Here is a 23,641-nt window from a genome sequence, read left to right as displayed (position 1 = left end):
TTTATACCAAACGGGAGTGGAATCCAGTGCAGATTATACAGGAGGCGTTTATACCAAACAGGAGTAGAATCCAGCGCAGGTTACACAGGAGGCGTTTATACCAAACAGGAGTGGATTCCAGCGCAGGTTACACAGGAGGTGTTTATACCAAACAGGAGCGGAATCCAGCGCAGGTTACACAGGAGGTGTTTATACCAAACAGGAGCGGAATCCAGTGCAGATTATACAGGAGGCGTTTATACCAAACAGGCGCGGAATCCAGTGCAGATTACACACAAGGTGTTTATACCAAACAGGAGCGGAATCCAGCGCAGGTTACACGGGAGGCGTTTATACCAAACAGGAGTGGAATCCAGCGCAGGTTACACAGGAGGCATTTATACCAAACAGGAGCGGAATCCAGCACAGGTTACACGGGAGGCGTTTATACCAAACAGGAGTGGAATCCAGTGCAGATTACACAGGAGGCATTTGTACCAAACAGGCGCGGAATCCAGCGCAGATTACACACAAGGTGTTTATACCAAACAGGAGCGGAATCCAGCGCAGGTTACACGGGAGGCGTTTATACCAAACAGGAGTGGAATCCAGCGCAGGTTACACAGGAGGCATTTATACCAAACAGGAGCGGAATCCAGCACAGGTTACACGGGAGGCGTTTATACCAAACAGGAGTGGAATCCAGCGCAGGTTACACACGAGGTGATTATACCAAACAGGAGCGGAATCCAGCGCAGGTTACACATGAGGTGTTTATACCAAACAGGAGCGGAATCCAGCGCAGGTTACACAGGAGGTGTTTATACCAAACAGGAGCGGAATCCAGTGCAGATTATACAGGAGGTGTTTATACCAAACAGGAGCAGAATCCAGCGCAGGTTACACAGGAGGTGTTTATACCAGACAGGAGTGGAATCCAGTGCAGATTACACAGGAGGCGTTATACCAGGGTGCAAATGTCCAGGTGGTTGTCAGAAGGTGGTATTCTACTTTACACCAAAGGCCACATCTGTCACAGAGAAATGGTTCCATCTTTCTCGCAAACCCCATGGCAAAGCAAGGGAGAGTGAACCCCCCAAGTGACTAGGAAAGCATGGGCACCTGGAAGAGGTTCCTCCTGCAGAGCTAGGAGAATGGCAAACACTTGGAGGAGGGAGCATTCCAGAAGTTAGGGGTTAGATCATTACATACCACTGTACAAGGTGGCTGCATTTGGGCTTGTTCTTTTCTGGAGCATGTAGAGAAATAAGCCAGCCCTGGAGCACAAGCAAAGCATTTCCTATTGATCCTCTGACCGGGGGTACTGTCCCTCGGTTCAGCAAGCCGAGGGTTCGCTGAGCAGCGGCTTCAGGGACTGACTCGGCAGTTTCATGCAGGATTCTAACTGCTAACAAGGTGGGTCACCAGAAGAGCTACCCAACTGGTCCAGAGAGGCCTTGGGGAGGGTACCCACCCATCTTTCCCGAAGGGTGCTGTCACTGCTCAAGCTAGCAGCCTCCTGTGTGGTAGCGGGGCATGGAGGCACAGAGAGTTTCCTGGGAAAGGTCCTTTTCACACATTCGTAGAGATTTCAGGGCAGACAAGACCATGATGAGAATGCAGCCTGCAGAACACAGGCCAGAGAATTCCACCCAGGGCTTCCCGCAGCGTGGCCATGTGTTCTGGCAGAGCTAGAGCGGAGCTCTGAGAACAGCACATCCAATTGCGAGGATGATCTAAACACAGGTTGGTACTGACTGAGCTATAGTCTCAGTGAGGGGGATGGGAGGGTCAGGGATGGGGACGAGTAAGAGAGGGGTCTGGGGTAGGGAGAGGAAGGTGGAGGGGGTGTCACTGGGGCAGGATGGCAGGGTGGGGGTGGAGAGGAGAAGATGAGGGGGTGAAGAGGAGATGTGATGGCAGTGTGGGGGAAGGGAGAAGAATGGGGTGTCACTGGGGCGGGATGGCAGGATGGGGAGGGGAATGAGGGATGTCACTGGGGCAGGATGGGAGAGGGAGGGGTGAAGAGGAGAAGGTGGGGGGTGTCAAGGAGACGTGATGACAATGTGGGGGAAGGGAGGGGAATGGGGGTGTCACTGGGGTGGGATGACAGAGTGGAGGTGGGGAGGGGAATGAGGGGTGTCACTGGGGAGGGAAGGGAGGGTGAGGGCTGCAGAGGAGGTTGGGGGGTGTCAAGGAGACATGATGGCAGTGTGGGGGTGGGGAGGGGAAGGTATAGAGCGATTGAGTCTCTGGCCCAATTGGACTTGTTAGGCTGGAGGGAATTGCCGTGAGTTGCAGTTACTGAGAGGTTGCTTTTGAAACCTCCCCTGGAGTTCAGTGGGTCTGTCTGACCCTTTGTCCCAGCCGGGCCCAGCTACTCCACTCCCAGCTGGACCTGGCCCCCCAAGTGCTGGGATCTTGCAGCACAAGGCAGCAAGGAACGATCTGAAGAGAAAGTCCTGCTTGTGTCTCCGAGGTGGGGATCGGGGCGTGCTGGCACTCCCAGTGCAGGGTTTCTGGCTGCCCCAAATGGAATTCCCGATGGCTGGGAAGGCAGGGAAAAGAGGGAGCAGGGAGAAGAGCGGGGTGGGTGGAATTTGTTGTAGCTTCAGTGGCTGCTTTCAAGGACATTAGGAAATGGGCCAGACAAAGGCAAAGTACATCTAGGTTCCTCTGCAAAACAGGCTGCAGCATTCTGGATCCTCTGGCTAGAGGCTTGTTGGGGGGATTTCGGAAGACCATAAAAGTGGGAATTGCAATACAGTCTAGACAGGATGTGTGTGAGGCCTGAATAAGGATTGCACCAGAGGTAGGGCCAGAGAAAGGACAGATTCTGGCAGGGCTCCAGAGATGGAGACCGATTCCCTCCTACAGGAGATGGAGGACAAAGAGCTTCGGGTTCCTGGCTCTGGAAGTGCCAAGTTATGGTCCAAGTGAAAGGGAAGATAATGGAGTTCAGGAGGAAAGGCAAAGAGTTCATTTTGAAATCAAGATGCAGGAATTCAGTCTCTGCCAGCTGCCCCATGGCTTCCCACTCCTGAATGATTCAGAGCCCAGGCAAACAGAGGGATCAGAGAGCAATGCCCACACCAGTGCCAGGCATCTGCCACTCAGAACTGGTGTCCTAAGCTGACACAGGTCAGGGTTAGAAGAGAAAGAGGGCAGAGGGCACTAGCACGCTGCAGAGAGGAAAGGGGATTATCCGGGAAATGAAAACAGACGAGAGAGCGAGATAGAGAAGGCCGAGGGCTACCTTGAGATCAAGCCAGGTGAGAAGAGAGGTGTGACATTCTCTACCTTGGGGGAGCATCCTAGAACCCCCATAATCCTCATTTTCATAGAATCGTGATCTTACATATAAAGCAGGCCTTGTAAGGGATCAGGGGAAAGGTTATGATCTGCTGAAAGTCATTTCTCTATCACAGATGTGTATCATTAATGCATGTGAAGTTATGAGAATTGTGTTGTGTGGTTGTCACTAAAACATGCTGTAAGTTAGGGAATCAGCCAGATATTAGCTCCCCAGAGGCAACAACAAGGAAAGTAACTAACACCCAGGTGGGGCATTAAACAACCCATCACCAGCCATTGTCCAGCAAGGGAGCTACAATGCAATGACTTACCTGCATGAGGCCACACCAGGGAATTGCTCAACCTTGCCTGGAGACTCAGCAGTGCCCCCCAGACATGCCTGGACTTGTGCTCCCCAAGCGCATAGTGTGGCCACATGCTGGACTTTTTATCCTGCTCCCACCTATGCTGCAAGCAACTAAGACACTGAGAAGACAACAAGACTCCAACAGAGGAGATTGGCCCAGATTTCAAGGGTGAAATCTGTATACTAAGGACTGCAATATCCAGTGGGGTAAGAAATCCTGCTTAATCTAGTTGTTGCCCAGTCTAATAGGGTTGAGAGGTTAGACTGCCTGCTTATATTTTCTTTCTTTTGGTAACTAACTCTGACTTTTTGCCTATCACTTAAAATCTACTTTTTATAGTCAATACATTTATTTAATTGTTTATCTTTACCAATGAGTTTGTATGAAGTGTTGGGCAAATCTGCTCTTATTTGACAAAGGCTGGTGTATGTCCATTTTTCATTGCTGAAGTTGTGAACCAATTAATAAATGTGCACTGCCCATCTTGAGCAGTAGAAAATGGTATATTGCTGGGGTACAGTGCTAGGAGCTGGGGGAATTTGGCTGGTGCCTTTCTCTGTGTGATTCATGAGTGGCTCTGGGAGCATTTATGCAATCTCTAGCTGGGTGTGGGGCTCCACGTCTGTTGTGCTGAATGATCACAGTGCCTGGAGGGCTTGCTGCTGGTCACTCCCAGGCTGGGGAGAGTTCAGAGGGCACAGCAGTCCCACAGTCTCAGGCTGCACCCCGGGTGGATCCCATCACAAGACTCTATAGTATAGGGTGAGACTCTGCTCTTGGGCATGCCACTGTAAATCGGACATGAAAGGTTTAAGGACGACAAGCAGGTGCTCTCAGTTCCACTGGAGAAGGGAAGTCTCCAGCTTTCTGAAGGAATGCACTGCACTTGCCTCCTGCCCTGCCAGGTTCCATGAGATCTAGATAAGTTCATGGAGGACAGGTTCATCAATGGCTATTAGCCAGGATGGGCAGGGATGGTGTCCATAGCCTGTTTGCCAGAAGCTGGGAATGAGCGACAGGGGATGGATCACTTGATGATTTCCTGTTCTGTTCATTCCCTCTGGGGCACCTGGCATTGGCCACTGTCAGTAGACAGGATACTGGGCTAGATGGACCTAAGGTCTGACCCAGTCTGGCCGTTCTTATGTTATCAGACCTTAGAGTGGGGATGTTGCTGAGTTCGATCGAACACTGAGTGATGTAAAAATGTTATTAGTTACGATCCTCCTCTCTCCACAGTGCAGCTAGCTAGGCTCAGAGCTGCTCCTGGATGCTGCTGCGCACTGTGCCCAACATGGCAGCTCAGTCTTCCAAGGCAGCTGCTGCCAACCTGTCCTCTCCCACCTCATAAATCATATCCAGAGCCAGGCTCCACGGCCCTCAGCGACATATTCTTCTCTCTTCCCCCTTGCCAGATTTAGCAGATAGCACGGCCCCAAGTGCAACATGATTCCCAACCACCTCTCTTGCACTCACACCAAGGGCACACTTCTTTCAAGGAGGTAACTCCAACATGGAGATCCCACTCTCATCCCCTAGACGTGATAGACCAGCAGGACCCATTTGTTCTCTGGTGCCCTCACTCTGACCGAGCTTGGACGTCTACAGCAGGGGCCCCAAAATGGCTAACCAGAGCCACTTGGCTATAGTGATAGGGCAGCATATTTCCTCTAACTAGAAAAGCCTCAGCATGACCCTCTTCATGTTCCCATCTACTTCCACTTCCTGCCCCCCTCACCTTGGCCAGCCAGAAACGGCAGCTCAGTGACACAGGGTGAGCTAACATTTTGCTCTTGTGTAGACCTTTGAAATGGAACCGGAGACAGGCAAATCCAATCAACCCAGCGTGGGCATCAGGGCTGTACTAACTCATTGCCCCACAGAGGGGTAGGGGGGAGGTAAATATTACGACACTGCCACCACACCCATACAGGAGATGCACTCCCACAGCTGAGTACTCCGCTGATGCTGCATATACACCTCTACCCCCATATAACGCTGTTCTCGGGAGCCAAAAAATCTTAGCGCGTTATAGGTGAAACCACGTTATATCGAACTGGCTTTGATCCGCCGGAGTGCACAGTCTCCGCCCCCCACCCCGGAGCACTGCTTTACCACGTTATTTCAGAATTCGCATTGTATTGAGTGGCGTTATATTGGGGTACAGGTGTATTGGGGGTAGTGGTGTATCGGGGTAGAGGTGTACCTGCACTTACCTGGGGGGCTCTGTAGCCCTAGAAGAGCCATGACAGTGAAGGACATTTGAGGTACAGGCAGGGCAAGAGTCTAGTTGCAAATCAGTGATGAGTTTCCCAAGTTAATGATACAATTTTCGAATGACTTTCATGGAGAGACCAATGAATCAGATCAGAAAGATGGCAGAATTATATTTTGAACACCATAGAGAAAAACAGGAGCAATTTAACAGAGCTGAACCACACAGATGCTTGTATGCCATTGGCCAGGAGCAAGGTGGTGGTTTTTTGAGACTCCGCAACCAGCCATCCAAAAACATGAAATACAAAAGGATCTGAATAGTAAATGACAAGGTCCCTCCATGGCTGCATGGACATGACACAGAATTTTGTGCAGCCAAACAGGTTACCGAGCATCCAAACGACTACACACATATCAGCCGAGCTGGAGGAAGAACGGATTTTTCCGTTCGTAGCAGTTCCAAAAAATGAAAACATAATTTCAGTTTAGGCTGAACTGAAACCAAAACTTTTGGATTTTTCAGTGAATCTAAGGGTACATCTATACTACCCGCCGGATCAGCGGGTAGTGTTCGATGTATCAAGGATCGATTTATCGCGTCTCGTCTGGACGCGATAAAATCGATCCGCTAATCGATGCCCCTATTCCACCTCAGCAGAAGGAGTAAGCAGAGTCGACGGGGAAGCCGCGGCAGTTGACTCGCCGCCGTAAGGATGGCCAGGTAAGTCAAACTAAGATACTTCGACTTCAACTACGTGAATAGCAAATAGCGTAACTGAAGTTGCGTATCTTAGTTCGAACCCCCCTGCTAGTGTAGCCCAGGCCTAAGAAGCCAAAAACATTTCATGGAATCATAGACTTTAAGGTCAGAAGGGACCATTATGATCATCTAGTCTGACCTCCTGCACAACGCAGGCCACAGAATCTCACCCACCCACTCACTCCTGTATCAGACCTATGTCTGAGCCACTGAAGTCCTCAGATCATGGTTTAAAGACTTCAAGGTGCAGAGAATCCTCCAGCAAGTGACCCGTGACATTTCATTTTGGGTCGAAGGAATTGATTTTTAATAAAGCAAAGGGACTGAAGGGCTGGATTCACAAAACCCAGCTCAAGGCAATGGCACAGATGCTAGTGCCCCCTTTAGCCCAATAGTGAGGACACTCACCTGGGATATGGGAGATCCAGATTCTAATCCCAGCTAGGAGGAACCAGAACCCAGGTTCCCCCCCACCCCCGCCTGGTGAGCACCTCAACCCCAGGCTGCTGAGTATTGCGGCGGGGGCTCTCATTCTCTCCTGTTGATGCTGTCCCACTTTGTAGAAAAGCAGGACTAGTCGCTGGTCAGACAGCATGAGAACGACTCTGACTTGGTGGGTAGGGTGCTCCGTCTGGGGGGTACCTGGGTCCAGTCCCTACTCCAGGGAGTATTTATACAAACAGAACAGTTTCAACGGGACATACTGAGAAAGACCCATCCCCAGAGGAGCCTATAGCCAGTGGCTAGGGCACTCGCCTGGCAGAAGGGGGAGACCTGGATTCATGTCCCTTCTCCAAAGCAGAGATTTGCACGTGGGTCTCCATACACCAGGTGAGTGCTCTAACCACTGGGCTGAAGGTTGGGGGACGTGGAGGTGCCCAGGTACCTCTTCCTCTGGGGAGGCTGATATAGAAATCTAGCCCAAAAAATTGAAGTGAGATGTTTTGTTAATGTCAAAATGGTTCATTTCAGCATTTCCAATTTAAAATTATTGTTTTATCATTTTCATTATAATTATAATTTTCATTTCAACCAAAAAAATTCCCCAAAATTGACACAAATTTGTAAAATGTTTCAGTCAACCCAAATCTACATTTTTTGGCAATCAAAGATTTTGATGGAAACCTTTCTCCCACCTCTACGCATTATGGTAACTGGACAGGAAAAGGAGGGTGCGCCGCATGACAGTGTTTCAAGCAAAATCATCTAAGACAAACTACACTTTGTCCCATGCTTTCATGTCAGGCAGAGACAGGTGGGTAGAGCCCAATGGAGCTTAGACAAACCTCTTCTTCAGCGTCAAATACTTGGGGGTTGCAACACCTACATTTTGGCTCCAAATGAAGCCAAAGCAAAATTCAGATGAAATCATCAGATTCCCTGGGTTTGGCTGTTAAACTTCTGATGTACACAGTCTGGCTCAAGCATGTAACCAGCCCTGGTCTGGTTGTCAGGGGTTTGCACACCCCTCCTGATAATGCTGCAGGCACAAAACACAGCAAGTGAGGAGGGGCCAGGGGTTAGGAGAGGGCATATTTCCCCTTTCAGGACCTACACTTATCAAAAACCAAACCCTGGTGAAACCTAGGTATGGTTTCCCTTGAAGCCTGTTTTGGTTTCTCCACTTTTGGGAGCTTCCACAGTGCACAAAGGTTTCCAACCCTGCCCCTGGGATCAGGTCCTGAGCCAACAGTTAAGCAGAAACAAACCTTCATGGCTATTAGGCAAATGACTGGCATGTGTTTGCCACGTGTGGAATTTTCTCTGTTTGGTGCCATCAAAGAGGATCCAAAGAAGAGAAGACTCCAGCAACTGCTGTGGTAGTTAGTCTATCCCAAGATGAACTGGCTACAACTGGTTTTGAATTCCACTGGAATGAAGCATTTTAAAAGTCAAACATTGACCTTTTCAATCTAGCATGTTAGGTGCGTAGGAATGTGTTTAAAAAGCACGAACACAATAACCATGTTAGGAGCAATTGAAATTCTCACCTTTACAGTCCTGCTTCTGCCTTCATGAAGCAGCAGCTCCTCTGACAAAAGGAGAGTCCGGACCAGGTTGCAAAGGTCTAGAGGCTAAACATTTAAAACAAACAAACAAAAAAAGGATCCAGAACATCAACTCAAAATGAGAAAGTTTCCCATGAAACGTGTTAACTCTCCACCCCTCAGAAGCTCCTCGCCTTTCGTTTAAGTTGTAAACCACTGCAAGTGAAGCAGCCGTGAGCTGCCCCGCGACAGCACATCTCTCAAGGATGGAAACTCTGCAGTCCAGCGAAGTGATAAAAGGGAAAAAAACCCCTCACATTTAACACCTATGTCATGTGAAGCTATAAAAAGATTATCAGCAGCTTCTGCTTCTCTGTACATTACTTCTTCTGCAAAGCGCGGGCTTGCCTGCGGCGGCTCGGAGAGCAGGAAGCACAACCACAGCACTAGCCCACCCCAGTCTCATCTAGCTTCAACACGAATATGGGGAGCTACACATTTTTAACTGATTAACTTAATTAGCAAGATGAAGAGCCTCTGGGCAGGTGCCTTCTATGCTGCAGTGGACTTTGGGCTACATAGTCAGCTTTGCAGGGGCAACTTGCTTTGACATCGGATAAGCCAAGAACTAAAAAAAAAAAAAAAAACCCCCAAAAAATCAGTTGCTCTGACTCCTGCACAATGCTGACAAAACCAGCTTCTGAGACAATATCATGCAGAAGAGCATTCAGAGCGGTGTAACTGCTGCCTGCAACGGGACTTTGCTCTGCAAAGCCTACAAGATGAAATACTGCAAAGCACAGAGGCAAAGGCTGAACTATCAGTTTTAAAAGTGTGGGAACATTTCAGAGTGAAACCAAGAGTCACTAACTGGAAAGACAATAAAACAGAACAAAGCCCCAGTTAGTCTATGAGGTGCCACAGGACTCTTTGTTGCTTTTTACAGATCCAGACTAACACAGCTACCCCTCTGATTAAGCCCCAGTTGTGTTCTTACTTGGGTCTGATCTACACTACGAGTTTATCTCGAATTTAGCAGCGTTAAACCAAATTAACCCTGCACCTGTCCACACGACGCAGCCCTTTATTTCGATATAAAGGGCTCTTAATACCAATATCTGTACTCCTCCCCGATGAGGGGAGTAGCGCTGAAATCGATATTGCCATTTTGAATTAGGGTTAGTGTGGCCGCAATTCAATGGTATTGGCCTCCAGGAGCGATCCCACAGTGCACCATTGTGACCACTCTGGACAGCAATCTGAACTCAGATGCACTGGCCAGGTAGATAGGAAAAGCCCTGCGAACTTTTGAATTTCATATCCTGTTTGCCCAGCGTGGAGCGCTGATCAGCACAGGTGACCATGCAGTTCCAGAATCAAAAAAGAGCTCCAGCATGGATCACATGGGAGATGCTGAATCTGATCTCTGTATGAGGAGATGAATTTGTTCTATCAGAACTCCGTTCCAATAGATGAAATGACAAAGCATTTGAAAAAATCTCCAAGGCCATGATGGACAGAGGCCACAACAGGGACTCAACACAGTGCTGCTTGAAACTTAAAGAGCTGAGACAAGTGTACCAGAAAGCCAAAGAATCAAATGGACGCTCATGGAGGGAGGGGCGACTGACAACTGTAGCTATCCCACAGCTTCCGCACTATCCGAAAACCATTTGAATTCTTGGCTGAGCTCCCAAACCCTGAAGGGTCAAAAACATTGTCGCGGGTGGTTCAGGGTATATGTCGTCAACGCCCCCGCCACGTGAAAGCAAAGGGAAAAAAATCATTTCTCGCCTTTTTTCAATGTCACCGTAAGTCTACTGGATGCTGCTGGCAGACGCTGTGCTGCAGTGCTACACAGCAGCATCCTTTTCCCTTGCCTTGCGGACGGCAGATGGTACAGTAGGACTGGTATCCGTCTTCATCCTCCCGTGGGTGCTCCTGGCTGGCCTCGGTGAGGTCAGCCAGGGGCTCCTGGGCAAAAATGGGAATGACTCCAGGTCATTCTCTTCTTTAAGTTTTGTCTAATGGAGATTCAGTCCTGTCTGGAATATCATGCCAGCTGGAGGATTCTGCCTCAGGCTGCTCTCTGCAATCAGCAGCACCCTTGCTACCAGGGCTCACAATCAGATATTTAGACCTCTACATTTTGCTGGAAATAAAAAAATAAAGCTGCCATTTAGAACTGACCCCCAACATACATATCCTGGGACATTTTGTATTTTACCAGTGTCAGCCAAAGGCCCACACACAAATGAAGATTCAGTCCTGCCTGTGCTTTTATCCTGGTGCTTGTCACAGATTCCCATTTTCAGCTACAGGCTGAGCAAGTGCAGAATGGTGGTTCACTCTACTTCGCTGTAAGCCAACCGCCCTCCCCTCCCCCCCTTTGATCTCTGCTTGCAGAGGCAATAAAGTCAGTGTTGCTTCTTATTCATGCATTCTTTATTATTTCATCACACAGATGGGGGGATAACTGCCATGGTAGCGCAGGAGGGGTGGGGGAGGAGGGAAGCAACGGGTGGGGTTGTTGTAGGGGCAACCCCTAGAATGGCATGCAGCTCATCATTTCTGCGGGATGTCTGGGGCTCTGACCTGGAGCAGCCGTTTGCCTCTCTGGTTCTTTTGTAGGCTTGCCTGATATTTTAGGCAGGACTGACTCTCCATTAGACAAAACTTAAAGAAGAGAATGACCTGGGCATCATTCCCATTTTTGTGCAGACAACCCCAACTGACCTCACCAAGGCTGGCCAGGAGCACCCATGACAGCAGCAGTCAGTACAGTATGACTGGTAACCATCTTTGTCAACTTGCAAAGCAGCAGATGGTACAGTAGAGCTGGTAACCGTCTCTGCTAACTTGCAAAGGCAAGGGGATGCTGCTGTGTGGCGCTGCAGTACTGCCTCTGCCAGCTGCATCCAGTAGACATATGGTGACAGTGAAAAAAGGCCGAAGGGGCTCTGTGGTTGCTGTGCTATGGCGTCTGCCCGGGCTATCCAGGGAAAAGGGCGCGAAATGATTGTCTGTCATTGCTTTCACGGAGGGAAGATTGAGTGACGACATTTACCCAGAATCACCCACGACACTGTTTTTGCCCCATGAGGCATTGGGATCTCAACCCAGAATTCCAATGGGCGGGGGAGACTGCAGGAACTATGGGATAGCTATGGGATAGCTACTCACAGTGCAAAGCTCCAGAAATCGACACTAGTCTTGGTACATGGACACACACCGCCAAATTAATGTGCTTAGTGTGGCCGCGTGCCCTCGACTTTGAACAATCTGTTTCCAAAAATCAGTTTCTGTAAAATCGGAATAATCCCGTAGTGTAGACATACCCTTAAAGACAAACCATGAATGCACCCATTGCTTGGGCACGGTGAGTTCAGATAACGCATGCAATACACATGCAGTAGTTGTGCTGTGGAAGACAGTGATAGGGAAGCGAACTTGTTTTGAAAACTAGATTATGGAACTGGCTGGGCTCATCCCAGAAGCTGCAAACTGAGTCAGCATCAGGGGCAGCTCCAGGCCCCAGCACACCAAGCGCGTGCCTGGGGCGGCAAGCTGTGGGGGTTGGCCTGCTGGTTGCTGGGAGGGCGGCAGGCAGGCGGCTTTTGGCAGCACGCCTGTGGGAGGTCTGCCGGTCCCGCAGTTTCGGCGGCAATTCAGCGGCGGATACACCGAAGGCGCGGGACCAGCAGACCTCCCACAGGCGTGCTGCCCAATCCGCGTTACCAGCGGACCTCCCGCGGCACTGAAGGACCCCCCGCCACCGAAATGCCACCGAAGACCCCCCAGAGTGGGGCCCTGTTAGGCACGGGGCCCGATTCTGGGGAATTGAGAGAATCGGCTAAAGCCGGCCCTGATTACCCCCCACCCCCATCCCAATTTTTCACACTTGCTGTCTGGTCACCCTAACCTTGCAGCCATGAGCAGCTATGTCATTCGGTACCTTCCGTAATGAGAACTCAGTGGTCGAAACCCAGGCTTGACTGGTCAGGATTCCCTCAAATGGCTGAAGCAGCCAAGCACCAAAGGTGGAAAGCTGCCTTTTTACAATGAAAACCACAGAAGCTAGAGACGGAGAAGTCCATTGCAACAGCAAGTCCATCCCCTTACAAGAGCAGGACATAGTTCCCTAGAGAGGCTCTGCACTGAATGCTAGACAATACTAGGAGGGGGAAGCTGAACATGATGAGGGATCCAGCTCTTTGGTACACATTGCATGGAGGATTTCTTTCCCTTCTATGACAGTATCTACAGTCATCACTCAAACTCTGGCGGCGAACTCTGCGCTTCCTGCCAAGAGGCTGTGCTTGGCAGGTGCCATCCCCGGAGTGCAGCACAGCACGTGGACAAGGGTCTTTTCCTACAGCCAACAGCTCAGTTCCCTGACCAAAGACTTTCGATGAAAGTCGATTCTAGTGGTACATGGTGGCTTACGAGTGGGTCTTTGAGGCACAGAGGTGAATGAAGAGATTAAAGGAAAAGTAGTTTCCACAATGGGACAGAGATGTGAGGCACATTCCCTGGCACAAAGAGCAGGCAGCACTGCAGTTTGTTAGAGAACTTTAAGTTAGCACGTGCAGGGAGAGTCTGTGATACATGGGCTGCCTTTGGGCCACACCAGGCTGGGTAAACAGGGAAAAATCTGATTGTTTAATTTAGTTATTTAAATTACGTTTTTCTTTTTTTTAAATAAACCTGTTTAAATGAAATCTGAATTTAATATAAAATATGTTAAGGCTTGAACTTCTTATAACTCAGTTGTGAATGTGAAACAGGTTTTGATAAGAGAAATGTACGTATCCAAAACATTTAAGATTGTTTTGTTTAATCAAAATAAATGTTATATGTGGCTTTGTGTGTTTAATTAAATCCCTGTTACCACCCTAATGCAGTTTGGCACAAATCATGAGCCAAAAGTTTATTGTCTCATAAATAAGCAGTACATCATTCCCCATTTCTAACATACTAAATGTACAATTGATAAGAATCTGACATTAGGCTATAAAAATAACTGTGTACCTTGCTATAGTGTTATTGTGTCCCCTGCTAGGTTGCAAAAAGATGCACCAACTCGAGTGTAAAGGCACTCTTTGGTTATAAATCAACATGTTTGATCAGTTATAGCAGTCAGAGACAAAGCACCTTTCTTTAGACAATAACTGGAAAAGCTGATTAAAATTGATGATTTAAATCCAGGCTTTGCACTTGGTGATTTAAATCATCCTGATTTCAGTCAGTCCCCCCGGCCATACAGCCTGGTTTCCAGATGTGCCGGGAAGGGCCAGCTTACCTGCACAAAGACAGGGAACACGAGGACTTTGGGGGCCAGTGTCACATAGGTGCCGTAGCTGGAGTGCGGGATATGAGGCCTCACAATGGTGCAGTTCTGGTAATTCCCATAGCCCTTCATAGTTTGCACTGTCTTCATCAGCCTGGATTTCCGTCCGGATCCCGTATGAGATTTGCCTTTTCCTGCATTTCCTGGGATCGTGAGAAGCCAAAAGAAAGCAAAGGAGAGAGAGCGAGAACTGAATTTGCAAGGGTCTAGTCCACTCTGTCATTATAATTCCTGACATCGCTGATAATGCAAAGGGGAGTAACTCAAACTGAGAACTGCAGGGAATCAGTGTCTGTGCTATCATAACCACTCAGCATTGTAGTGCATGGAGCTGCTGAGTGAGTGAGCCAAAGATTAATCAAAACATGGGGCCAAATCCTCACGTAGCACAAACAGATTTACACCAGCTGAGGATCTGGCTCTATGACTTACACTCACACGCACAGCACAGTGGGTGGTTTGTACAAGGGTTTTATCAGCACTGATGTGAAATGGTCACATTACTCGTGAACTGCAAAATCCCAGCTAAATGCCAATAAAACCCAGTCAGTAGCTCAGCACCCATCTTGTATTTTGTATACACCATATGTTGTCAAATATATTTTGCAAATGTTTTCGAGTTTTAAAGAATGTAATTGGCATTATTTGCTGTATGTATCCAACAGAGCAGGGCTCAAACTCATAAAAACTAACAGATGCAAAACAGCTCTAAACATGCGTGTAAACAGACCCACAACTGTCCCCTACCTTCGGACCTTCTTCCCATTGCTAAGCATGGACATTCCCCTTCTCAATAGGATAAAGAGTCATAGAGTTTAAGGCCAGAAGGGACCATCAGATCGTGTAGTCTGATATCCTGTATATCCCGGGCCACCGATACCATTCAGCACCCGCACACTCAACCCAACACCCGAACTGAGACCAAAGTATCACAGCCTGCAGGAGACTGGACTTCTGGCCAGGAAATGATTACGTGAGATAATCCTGGCAGGTGACCCACATCCACATGCTGCAGAGGAAGCCAATCAAACCCCCGCAGGTCACTGCCAACTCAACATATGGAGATCAGTTAGACCAGGAGCATATGAACAAGAACCAGCCAGCCACACCCCTCAGAGAATCCTCGGTGCCACCCCGTCCAATGTACCGTCTCTGGCTGGGGCCAGTCTTGATGCTTCAGAGGAAGAAGCACCCAGGCCTAGCCCAGATGGATGTCAAAGCTGTGACATTTTTTCATACAGAAATCCTGTCCCTGGTCCAGAACTGAATCTTGCCCAGTCCTAGGGTATTTGGGGCCTGGGGAGCAGATTTCACATTATCAGGAGAAGAAAACATTCTCAGGCAGGTCACTCTTTTAACTGCAACTCTGAGAAGCTGCTCGGGGTGGGAGACGCCAGAATAAATGTCAGAAAAATGGATTTGTAAATCTCTCTGTAAGTATCTGAATGACCCCAGGCCTCTCCAAAGCGACCACGTGGCTATTACAGCTGCTTAGACATGGCGAATGTACACGTCAGTGACGACTCGTTGTGAGAGAGACTGGCAGCACCCAGCCCACATAGGTTTAGTTTTTAAGCATCGTATTTCACCGTCATGCTCAGGAAATCTGACCAACTTCATTAGTTTTCTTTCCGGACAGGTAGCAGAGTCGGTGGTACTCTGTGTGTACTGTGAAGATGGTTTGGGGGCTGCTTTGCTTAGATATCAACCCACTCTTTCCTCACTAATGGCACAATTTAGACAGATCAGAACCTTGCAGATTGCTGGGAGCACTTCCCCACACCCACAGTCAGAGGCCTGGGTGCAGAGAAGCAAGAGACGTGCACTATACAGCTGAGGGGGATTAATGCGATCCAGAAGCCTATCCGTGTCACCCCGCCCTCTGCTTTAGTAGATGTAACCCTGTCACGGAGTGTGGGGGAGTCTGGCCTTGCACCCCTCTTCCTGGGACTCTCAGTGACTCTCAGCCAGCCAGTAAAACAGAAGGTTTATTGGACAACAGGAATGCAGGTTACAGCAGAGCTTGTAGGCACAGCCAGGACTGCTCAATCAAGTCTTTCTGGGGCTCAGGAAGCTTAGCCCCCTGAATTCCAACCACCCAGCCCAAAAACCGAAACTAAACTCCACTCCCTCCAGCCAGTTCCTTCCTATGTCCAGCTTCCCTGGCAAAGGTGCTGACACACCTCCCTGCTCCCTGGCTCAGGTTACAGGCTTAGGTCCTGGTCCCTCACCTAAAGTAATCCCTGGCTCTCCCATCCCCCACACAGACAGTCCCTACTCCATCACATCTCTCCCCCCTTCGAGACTTAACTGAGTGGGGTCACTCTGCCCAGTGACCTTGGGGAAGTTCAGGGCCCCCTCTCCGGGACAACGTGTCCGCTATCAGGTTGGCACTTCCCTTCACATGGACCACGTCCATGTCATAGTCCTGCAGGAGCAGACTCCACCTCAGGAGCTTGGTGTTGGCTCCTTTCATCTGGTGCAGCCAGGTCAGGAGAGAGTGGTCGGTGTACACGGTGATGTGTCGCCCAAAGAGATATGGCTCCAGTTTCTTAAGGGCCCACACCATGGCCAGGCATTCCTTCTCGATGGCCGCGTAGTTCTGCTCCCGGGGTAGCAACTTCTTGCTCAGGTACATGATAGGATGTCTCTCCCCCTTTTCATCCTCCTGCATCAACACCGCCCCCAGTCCCGTGTCTGAGGTATCAGTGAACACCATAAAGGGCTTGTCAAAATCTGGGTTTGCCAGAACTGGGCCACTAACTAGAGCCTCCTTCAGCGCCCGGAGAGCCTGCTGGCACTGCTCGGTCCAGACCACCTTGTCTGGCTTCCCCTTCTTGCACAGCTCAGTGATGGGGGCGGCTATGGTGCTAAAGTGGGGCACGAACCTTCGATAGTACCCCGCCATCCCAATAAAGGCCTGGACCTGCTTTTTGGTTTGGGGAGCAGGCTAGTCTCTGATTGCCAAAGGGATCTGACTGCATCTCTCTGTCAGCCAAAAGCTGCCCCCTAGTCCCTGTGGATGCTGCCCCTTCTGTGGCTGGTGTTCCACATAGACCAGGGAGAGGACCAAGCAGGCAGAAATCTCCCAGGTCAGCCATTAGGACTTAGGTCAAATGAGACTCCAGGGAGCTACTAGCAAAGGAATCTTGCCTAAAGCAATGGCCCTCTGCTAGTGCCTAGTGCTTGGGTGCAGCAGCGTCAGTGCTAAGTGGCTGCATAGGTTGCAGTCCCTCCAGTTGCCACTTCATGAATCCAGCCATTTCTGTTATGACCATCACAGAGCGCTCTGCATTTTCTGCTCCTACCTTTGTATTGCAGCTGAAACCCATAAGAAAAAAGAGGAGTGTCCATGTACCAGCAATGGAGATACAGGTGAGCAACTGTTTTCATGTTCTCTCCACAGGTACTAATGCGGAGAGTGGATTAGATGATATATCTGAGGGAAAGGAGCAGAAGGAGACTCCACCGATTGGAAGGCATGAGACGCACTGTCCTAGGGATGGGGGTTCCAAGACCACCACTCCCAAGAGAAAGAGGTGGGTGGTGGTGGTCAGGGACTCCCTCGTCAGGGGGACTGAGTCATCTATCTGCTACCCCGACCAAGAAAACCGAGAGGTCTGCTGCTTGCCAGGAGCTTGGATTCACGATGTGACGAAGAGACTGCTGAGACTCATCAAGCCGTCGGATGGCTACCCCTTCTTGCTTCTCCACGTGGGCACCAATGATACTGCCAAGAATGACTTTGAGCAGATCACTGCAGACTACGTGGCTCTGGGAAGAAGGATAAAGGAGTTTGAGGGGCAAGTGGTGCTAGACCATGGGATGAGTTCCAAGAAGGAGAAGTGCTAGGCAGAGACCGGCTCCACTTAATGAAGAGAGAGAAGAGCATCTTCGCAAGCAGGCTGGCTAACCTAGTGAGGAGGGCTTTAAACCAAGTTCTCCAGGGGAAGGAGACCAAAGCCCTGAGGTAAGTGGGGAAGTGGGATGCCGGGAGGAAGCATGAGCTGGAGAGCACAAGAGGGGAGGACTCTTGCCTCATACTGAGAAAGCAGGATGATCAGCGAGTTATCTTAAGTGTCTATACACAAATGCAAGAAGCCTGGGAAACAAGCAGGGAGAACTGGAAGTCCTGGCACAGTCAAGGAATTATGATGTAATTGGAATAACCGAGACCTGGTGGGATAAATCACATAACTGGAGCACTGGATGGATGGATATAAACTGTTCAGGAAGGACAGGCAGGGCAGAAAAGATGGGGGAGTTGCATTGTATGTAAGAGAGCAGTATGACTGCTCAGAGCTCCGGTATGAAACTGCAGAAAAACCTGAGAGTCTCTGGATTAAGTTTAGAAGTGTGAGCAACAAGGGTGATGTTGTGATGGGAGTCTGCTATAGACCACCAGACCAGGGGGGTGAGGTGGATGAGGCTTTCTTCAGGCAACTAGCAGAAGTTACTAGATCACAGGCCCTGGTTCTCATGGGGGACTTAATTCACCTCAATATCAGCTGGGAGAGCAATACAGCTGTGCACAGACAATCCAGGAAGTTTTTTGAAAGTGTAGGGGACAATTTCCTGGTGCTAGTGCTGGAGGAACCAACTAGGGGCAGAGCTCTTCTTGACCTGCTGCTCACAAACCAGAAAGAATTAGTAGGGGAAGCAAAAGTGGATGGGAACCTGGGAAGCAGTGGGCATGAGATGGTTGAGTTCAGGATCCTGACACAAGGAAGAAAGGAGAGCAGCAGAATACAGACCCCAGACTTCAGAAAAGCAGGCTGACTCCCTCAGGGAAGTGATGGGCAGGATTCCCTGGGAGAATAACATGAGGGGGAAAGGAGTCCAGGAGAGCTGGCTGTATTTTAAAGAATCCTTATTGAGGTTGCAGAAACAAACCATCCTGATGGGTAGAAAGAATAGTAAATATGGCAGGCGACCAGCTTGGCTTAACAGTGAAATCCTCGCTGATCTTAAACACAAAAAAAGCTTACTAGACGTGGAAGATTGGACAAATGACCAGGGAGGAGTATAAAAATATTACTCAGGCATGCAGGAGTGAAATCAGGAAAGCCAAATCACACTTGGAGTTGCAGCTAGCAAGAGATGTTAAGAGTAACAAGAAGGGTTTCTTCAGATATGTTAGCAACAAGAAGGTCAAGGAAAGTGTGGGCCCCTTACTGAATGGGGGAGGCAACCTAGTGAAAGAAGCTGTGGAAAAAGCTAATGTACTCAATGAATTTTTTGCTTCTGTCTTCATGAACAAGGGCAGCTCCCAGACTGCTGCACTGGGCAGCACAGTATGGGGAGGAGGTGACAAGCCCTCTGTTGAGAAAGAAGTGGTTCAGGACTATTTAGAAAAGCTGGATGAGCACAAGTCCATGGGGCCGGATGCGCTGCATCCGAGGGTACTAAAGGAGTTGGTGAATGAGATTGCAGAGCCATTGGCCATTATCTCTGAAAACTCATGGCGATCGGGGGAGGTCCCGGATGACTGGAAAAAGGCTAATGTAGTGCCCATCTTTAAAAAAGGGAAGGAGGAGGATCTGGGGAACTACAGGCCAGTCAACCTCATCTCAGTCCCTGGAAAAATCATGGAGCAGGTCCTCAAGGAATCAATTCTGAAGCACTTAGAGGAGAGGAAAGTGATCAGGAACAGTCAGCATGGATTCACCAATGGCAAATCAAGCCTCACTAACCTAAATGTCTTCTACGATGAGATAACTGGCTCTTTGGCTGAGGGGAAAGCAGTGGATGTGTTATTCCTTAACTTTAGTAAAGCTTTTGATACTGTGTCCCACAGTATTCTTGCTGGCAAGTTAAAGAAGTATGGACTGGATGAATGGACTATAAGGTGTATAGAAAGTGGCTAGATTGTCGGGCTCAATAGGTAGTGATCAATGGCTCCATGTCTAGTTGGCAGCCGGTATCAAAGGTTGGTTCTGGGGCTGGTTTTGTTCAATATCTTCATTAATGATCTGGAGGATGGCGTGGACTGCACCCTCAGCAAGTTTTGCATATGACACCAAACTGGGAGGAGTGGTAGATACACTGGAGGGTAGGGATAGGATACAGAGGGACCTAGACAAATTAGAGGATTGGGCAAAAAGAAATCTGATGAGGTTCAACAAGGACAAGTGCAGAGTCCTGCACTTAGGATGGAAGAATCCCATGCACTGCTACAGACTAAGACTAGGGACTGAATGGCTAGGCAGCAGTTCTGCAGAAAAGGACCCAGGGGTTACAGTGGATGAGAAGCTGGATATGAGTCACTAGTGTGCCCTTGTTGCCAAGAAGGCTAATGGCATTTTGGGCTGTATAAGTAGGGGCATTGCCAGCAGATTGAGGGACGCCATCATTCCCCTCTATTCGACATTGGTGAGGCCTCATCTGGAGTACTGAGTTGGAAAGAGTCCAGCGGAGGGCAACAAAAATGATCAGGGGGATGGAGCATGTGACTTATGAGGAGAGGCTGAGGGAACTGGGATTGTTTAGTCTGCGGAAGAGAAGAATGGGGGGGAGGGGTTGATAGCTGCTTTCAACTGCCTGAAAGGGGGCTCCAAAGAGGATGGATCTCAACTGTTCTCAGTAGTACCAGATGACAGTACAAGGAGTAACAGTCTCAAGTTGCAGTGGGGGAGATTTAGGTTGGATAGTAGGAAAAACTTTTTCACTAGGAGGGTGGTGAAGCACTGGAATGGGTTACCTAGGGAGGTGGTGGAATCTCCTTCCTTAGAGGTTTCTAAGGTCAGGCTTGACAAAGTCCTGGCTGGGATGATTTAGTTGGGGATTGGTCCTGCTTTGAGCAGGGGGTTGGACTAGATGACCTCCTGAGGTCCTTTCCAACCCTGATATTCTATGATAACCATCCTGTACATAAACAGGCCAAAACACTCCTGCATAAGGCCATGGAGTAAGTAGGACCTTTTCCAAACTAAATACTAGTCTAACCAACATTATAAAAAGGGTGTAGAGCAACTGGAGGAGATCCAGAGACGAGCAACAAAGATGACCAAAGGGATGGAACACAAGCCATACAAGAAAGGCTGAAGGAGCTGGGTATGTTTAGTTTGGAGAAGAGGAGAGTAAGGGGGACATGATAGCAATCTTCAAATACTTGAAAGGCTGCCATAAAACAGATGGAGAAAAGTTGTTCTCTCTTGCCACAGAGGGCAGGACAAAAGGCAGTAGGTTCAAACTACAGCACAGAAGATAGTACACTAGCACTTTTGTCAATTAGGGGTGTGAAAAAACACACACAGCCCGACCGACATAAGTTTCACCGACAGAAGCGCAGGTATGCACAGCCCTATGCCAGCGGGAGACACTCTCCTGCCGACATAGCTAACTCCGCTTGTTGGGATGGCTTAATTATGCTGACAGGAGAGTGGCTACATGGGAGACCTTACGGCAGGACAATGGCTCAGACGCCCAGGAAGGTTGTGGAAGCTCCTTCACTGGAGGTTTTCAAAAGAAGGCCAGACAGACATCTGCCTTGGATGGGTTAGGCCAGTGGTTCTCAACCAGGGGTATGCATACCCCTGGGGGTACACAGACAGAGGTCTTCCAGGGGGTACATCAACTTATCTAGATATTTGCCTAGTTTTATCACAGGCTACGTAAAAAGCACTAGTAAGATCAGTACAAACTAAAATTTCATACAGACAAAATGAGAAGTCAGCAATGTTTCAGTAACAGTGTGGCTCTGACACTTCTCTATTTTTATATCTGATTTTATAAGCAAGTAGTTTTTAAGTGTAGTGAAACTTGGGGGCACGCAAGATAAATCAGCCTCTTGAAAGGGGGAGAGTCATCTGGAAAGGTTGAGAGCCACTGGTGTAGACACAACAAATCCTGCATCTTGGCAGGGGGTTAGAGTAGCTGACCCTTGTGATCCCTTCTAACCCTCTGGTTCTATGATTACATATTCCCTTAACCATTAGGCAGTAGTGTGTTTGCTTTTAGATAAATGCCAGGAGAGACTGACTGCACTGTATTCGCAGCACCCACTGTTCCGCTTTGTCCAGTACCTTGCCCTGATGGGGGCGGTGGGCTCAGTTACCTGCCAGGTTGTTCCCAGCTCTAACTACAGAGATTCTCTAATTCATTCCATGTTCCCTTTGCTAACAGTCTGACTGCCAGATCAAAACAAACAATGAGAGATGGGCTCAAGGCCGGGCACTGAAGGGCAAGGAGACTACAGGCTGGCAACTGGCTCTTATCCCGTATTGCTAAATCTCCTCATTTCACTTCAAAAATTCTTCACCCATCAAAAGTAGTTTCCTAATTGTCTCTGGTCTGATCTGGGGAGGCAGCCAACATGCCCAAAGCAATGTTACCCTTGCAATATGACAGGTGACAACAGCTCCAGTGTTTGCTTGTTTAATCTCTGTTCAGATTAACTGGCGTTTTCTCTCCCCTGCTCGGTAAACAAATTGCAGATGCTAATTAAAAATAAACACTATGGGGAAAATCCTGGTTCTTCCTAACCAGGCTCCTGTTGCAACAGGGAGGTCCCCATAGCAAGGACACTCTCTTCACAGGGTCAGCAGTGGCAGATTGGTTAATAACCCACAAGACAAGTGTCCCCCTGCCTGCTCAGGTTTCAGCTAAGTGAAATCTCCCATCTGAAGGAATTCAGAGCTTGGGGAAACCTGCACAGGGTCTTGGAAACTTGGGACACATGCTGAATTCTCCAGCTGTCACCCAGCTTTTCCACTGCAGAGCTTTCCAGCTGCCACATTGTATCTATTAAGCGGGCTGGCCAATAACTACACTCAGTACAAAATTTTAGAGCTGGAAAACTTGCATGGACAGTTGCCCCAGTGCCAGGAGGAGACTGTTCAATTAGAGAAGCATAGAGAACTTCTCGTCCTAGCCCACACCTAGAGCCGCAGCCCCATGACACCCCCAGAGCTGAGCTCTCAAGCTACCCTGGAGCCAAGCAGATAACAACCCCACCGTCTATCCAGATCACTGGGAGAAGCCAGAGTGCAAGGCCTGCTGCTCCCCGGCAATGGCAGCTGTGTGAAGCTCTCCGAGATGAAAACGGTGATTTCCAGCATCCAGTATGTACCCAGCTGAGCATTTCCAATTCTCTTACCTGTGCTGGGCTTAGTCTGAAACACACACGTTTGGGACTGCTCTGCGTCGAGAGCCCCTCCCTGAGTCTCCGTGTTTACACTGGTCATTTCAGCTCAGCAAGCTCAGGAGAAACTCTCTTTAGCTCAGCAACATCTGTCCTCACCAACACTTATCCAAACAATCCGCCCCCCTGCACAGGCTGGGTTCCTGGCCTCCCTCCGCCCCCAGGCCAGGGGGCTCTTGAAGACATGCCTGTCCTTGCTGTACAGGAGTCTGAGGTCCAGCAGGGAGCTCACACGCATGCAGTTAACCCCTTTGGCCGCCAGCTTCAGGGTTCAGTGGCTGCCTGAAGGAGTTGCTGATGTGGCTACAGAGCTGCAGGACCGGGGGGATTCAAGCAAGGGGCCGGTGCCCACAGAGAACGGCTAGTATGGCATTGCTCACCCAGCCCTAGCGAAAGGAGAAGCTGGGTCTGCAGGTCTGAGCTCCACTAACTGAAGTCCTTCACTGAGACGCACACCTTCCCCTTGCAACCACTGTCCATCCACCCTCTTCTTCTCCCAACCCCAGCAGCAGCTTGAGGTCTGCAGTTGGAATTCTCGAGGAT

At 49.3% G+C, this 23,641-nt stretch overlaps 1 protein-coding gene across 4 annotated transcripts in view; it reads right to left on the bottom strand.

Annotated features, from left to right (window-relative positions):
- The window catches only part of RGS3 (regulator of G protein signaling 3), a 232,180-nt gene that overhangs the window by 117,611 nt on the left and 90,928 nt on the right, over positions 1 to 23,641 (bottom strand). For all 4 annotated transcript variants that reach the window (XM_030535444.1, XM_030535445.1, XM_030535446.1 and 1 more), the window contains 2 exons: positions 13,909 to 14,099; positions 8,610 to 8,693 (listed from right to left, as the gene is read on the bottom strand). In XM_030535444.1, coding sequence (XP_030391304.1) covers positions 8,610 to 8,693; positions 13,909 to 14,099 — 275 coding nt within the window. The remainder of the gene's footprint in view (positions 1 to 8,609; positions 8,694 to 13,908; positions 14,100 to 23,641) is intronic.

The sequence above is a fragment of the Gopherus evgoodei genome, chromosome 16 (assembly GCF_007399415.2).
Source record: "Gopherus evgoodei ecotype Sinaloan lineage chromosome 16, rGopEvg1_v1.p, whole genome shotgun sequence".
In the NCBI taxonomy this organism is placed as follows: domain Eukaryota; kingdom Metazoa; phylum Chordata; order Testudines; family Testudinidae; genus Gopherus; species Gopherus evgoodei.
This window is presented reverse-complemented; position numbering and strand designations above follow the sequence as displayed.